At 39.4% G+C, this 3,972-nt stretch overlaps 1 protein-coding gene across 1 annotated transcript; it reads left to right on the top strand.

Moving 5' to 3' along the window:
- LOC109825285 (pentatricopeptide repeat-containing protein At1g05600) lies at positions 7-1,603 on the top strand. Its single transcript, XM_020392110.1, has 2 exons — positions 7-286; positions 356-1,603. The coding sequence occupies exons 1-2, from the start codon at positions 26-28 to the stop codon at positions 962-964; spliced, it is 870 nt and encodes a 289-aa protein (XP_020247699.1). The 5' UTR covers positions 7-25; the 3' UTR covers positions 965-1,603.

Genomic DNA, 3,972 nt, shown 5'->3' with positions numbered 1-3,972 from the left:
CGAGGCGACCCACCTGTTGTATTCGATGCTGTGGAGGATCTCTCGGAAGGGGTGCGAGGATGACGTCGTGGTTTACAGGATGCTTCTCGAAGCTCTGTGTCGAGATGGGAGGGTTAAGGACGCAGAGGAGGTGATGGGGAAAGTGCTTTTGAAGGGGCTCCGGTCGAGGGCGAGGCGGAGGGGGTTTAGAAAGCCGGAGCTCGAGGGGTTGGATGAGGAGGGTGCGAAGGAGAGGATCGATGAGGGGTTGGTCTCCGGCGGGGTGAGGAGCCTGAGGAGCTATGAGGCGGTGATCGGGGATCTTTACGAGGAGGGGAGGATTAAGAGTGCGGATAAGGTGTTGAGGAGCTATGAGGCGGTGATCGGGGATCTTTACGAGGAGGGGAGGATTAAGAGTGCGGATAAGGTGTTTGGTGAAATGTGCAATAGAGGGTTTAGGCCGACGGTGGGTTTGTACGAGAAGAAGATTGCGGCTTTGTGCGATGACAAGAGGGTCGGTGATGCGGTTAGGGTTTTGGAGACGGAGATGAAGGAGAGGGGTTGCGTTCCGAGCGTTAGGGTTTATGATCTGATAATGGGAGGGTTTTGCAAAGAAGGGAAGGCGATGAGGGCGGCCGAGATGTTGAAGAGGATGGAGAGGCAAGTGGGTTGTGTTGCCAAAAAAGAAACTTTTGAGATTGTGGTGAATGGATTGTTGGGCGAAAGGAAGTTTGTTGAGGCTTCTGAGGTTTTGGAGAAGATGGCGAGGAGAAAGTATTGGGCTGGGAGCGAGGTTTACAGTGAAGTTGTTCGAGGACTCTGTTGTGCTGGGAGGAGATATGAGGCTGTGTTGTGGTTAGAGGAGATGGCGAGCCAGGAGAAGGTGCCGGAGGTCTCTGCATGGAGCTCGCTGGTGAGCTTGGTGTGTGTTGATCATGATTCAGTACAACTTTCGTCGCGTTTGGATTCTGTAGCAGATGATTAAGTACGAGAGCCAGTTTATTTGCGAACAAGTATGCAGCATGATGTTCTGCAGCAACGTACTGTGGGTTCACAATAAGTGCTTCGAAGGTGTAACTTTTTGTGTTGGTCAGTATGTTCCAAGATGGGCAGAAAATGAGTAGCGGAAATGAGAATGTTGCTCTTATTGAGGATGCAATGAGAAGTGAGGGCATCCTTAGGAGGTCAGAGGTTGCTCTTATTAAGGATAGAATGAGAAATAATCGACCGTGATGGCATGGTCATATTCAAAGGGGTCCGCTAAAAATACCCACCGGGAGATTAAATAAAGATTAATAGCTAACGACGGCACAAAGGAGTAACGATAGACCTAAAAGGACTTGACTGGAAGCAGTTAAGAAGGAAACGATAATATTCAACTTAATGGAGAAGATGACCTTAAAGGGATGAATATAATTCAGGTAGCCGATCCAAATAAAATGTGATGCGTGATTTGTTGTTGTTGTTGTTATTATTGTTGGTATTGACTTCTTGTGATAATGACAGGCGTGCCGTCAACATTTCAGATTTGAGAAAATAATCTTGTTGTTTGTGGTTTGGGTTGATCTCTTTTGGCGATATTTTCGGAGCTCATCAGTTCTTGAATGATGGGTGTCTGGCTGGATACGCTGTTGGAAGTTAGTTTTGGGCGTGGGGGAAATTTTGTCACGTTGGTTTTAGTGGTCATGTAATATATCTATTGTATATCTGAATGAAGGTAGATTGTTATTCACATTTGCGTTTGTTCTTCGAAGTTACAGTGTATGGCCAAAGAGGAGAATTTCTAGTTGCGCCTGCATCAACTCCATTTCTTCTGCTTCCAGATTTCCAAATGGGAGCTCATGGGATTTTCTTGACGACATTATTTGAAGATATTGTTTTCTCAATGTCCTACGTGTTCAGAGATGATTTGTTAACAGTGGCTCGAACGATGACACGTGTCTAATTACGAGACTATAAGAGTTGTACTACTCACGAAGTGATGAATTTAAACATGGTATTTCCATGAATACACCGTATTCTGAAATTGTATCTTTTATAGTTTACAAAACCTTATTATTTTATAAGTACCAAGTCCCCCTTTCGTAAACATAGCTACAAACTCCGGTAGTATTCCTCTAAAAAATAAAAAAACAGAAGAAAAACATAATCCCAAATTCCAAATTTGACTATCCATCCTAAGAGCAAACAAAACAAGAAACGTTAGAAAAAAAGAAAGAAACAAAAAGAAAAAAAAGAGGTCGGGGACTACGACCTCCACGTAAGCAGATACACCCCATATGTCCCCAATTTCTCTCCCCCTTTCGTGTTTCCAGAACCATCTACTTTTTTATTACTAAAGAAGAGCACAAAAAAAAACATCTAATGAACAGTAACTTCTACTTTCCTTTATATAAGGGACTGTTTGTTTCGTTTCCCCCACAATCCAAAACCCATTTTCCTTCGTTTTTTTACTTTCCCCCACTTTTCAAAACCCACTTTCCTTCACTTTCTCCATTTTCCTCCAATAATATTGCCCCCACTTTTCAAAACCCACTTTCCTTCACTTTCTCCATTTTCCTCCAATAATATTGTGACAACTCATCTCATCACATCTCATTTCATACTCCAATAATATTGTGACAACTCATCTCATCACATCTCATTTCATACTTTTAAAAATAAACAAAACACAAAAAATGAGTCACATCAATCAACTCATCTAACTCACTTTCTCCCACTTTTCTTCATTTTCTATCATCTTTAAAAATTACTCACATTATCTAATAATATGGTGATAACTCATCACATATCATGAAAATTTTCTTCCATCCCTTTCCTCCAAAAAAACAAGAAAATTGATTTTCCTAAGTATGTGTCACATCATCCAATAATATAATGACAACTCATCTCATCTATTTTCCCCCACTTTTAAGAATGAACCAAACACAAGAAAAGAACCTAAATAAACAAAGTGGAGGAAAACATCAAAAATTACTCACATCAACCAATAATATAGTGACAACTCATTTTCCCCCCACTTTCGGTTATAGCTTTGACGAACCAAACCTCTGAGGGGCTGTTTGGTTGTTGTTGGTAAAATTGTGTATTTATGACACAACTTGAAAAGTTGTTATCCACCTCATCAATTTTACTTGTATACTTTTCTTTGTTTGTTTTTGATTCAATTGGAATCATAAATTGCTTGTTTGGTTTGCAAATGTAACTTTAATTGTTTCTTTGGAAAGTGTAAAAAGTGGTCCCTACTCAAATGATCATATTGGTTGGAATTATTTTTTATTATTTTTTTCTGACTTCAATGTCAGCTTTCTCCTAAAATCATGTCTTTTTTTTTATGAAATCACTTACAAGCCACATCAGCATATGAAATCACTTTACACTATTTTCACAACTACAAACAAACAATTAAAAGTGATGAAAGCTGACATTGGGACCCACTTTTTAACACTTTCCATCCTTTTACATGGTAAAAACATACAACCAAACAGCCCCTAAGCAACGCTCAAAAACTACTCTGCACCTTTAATGAATTTTCTGTTCCAAAAGAGTTTTAGAGTGGAAGTAATTATTTTCCAAGCTCAAACTGCGCATTAAAGAATTTTAGTTTAATTTAGTTTCTATCATTATGTGTTAGCTCCGTATGTTAGCGGGCTAGTTTAGTAATCTAGCTATTGTTTAAAATCCTACGTAAGGGGATTGAATTTTATGTTTAGTTTTTGGGGTTTTATATATTACTCCCATAAATCGTAGCTATTTTGATATTAGTCCGTCAAATCTTTATATTTTGATATTAGTCCCTTATATACCAGTAATGTGTTGATGTTGTTAGGTGTCATATTTATAAGCCTACGGTATAATCTTATTTTGATGCATTTACAAACAATTCCTAACATCGTTTGTCTTGTGTTTATATTTGTTTATTAGGTATTCTAGACAAACATCGAGGTTGGAGGTTGGTTGGATTGAGCTTAACGATGACATTCAAAGGAGGTT

This window comes from Asparagus officinalis, chromosome 10 (genome assembly GCF_001876935.1).
Source record: "Asparagus officinalis chromosome 10, Aspof.V1, whole genome shotgun sequence".
NCBI lineage: Eukaryota > Viridiplantae > Streptophyta > Magnoliopsida > Asparagales > Asparagaceae > Asparagus > Asparagus officinalis.
The sequence above is the reverse complement of the archived record's forward strand: the minus strand, read 5'-3'. Positions and strand labels throughout refer to the sequence as shown.

Bases quoted from the DNA above. Each gene is read 5' to 3' on its own strand.
- LOC109825285 (XM_020392110.1), top strand. From the start codon at position 26: ATGCTGTGGAGGATCTCTCGGAAGGGGTGCGAGGATGACGTCGTGGTT. The intron at 287-355 runs GCGGTGATCGGG...AGGAGCTATGAG, and splicing joins GGAGCCTGAGGAGCTATGAG to GCGGTGATCGGGGATCTTTA.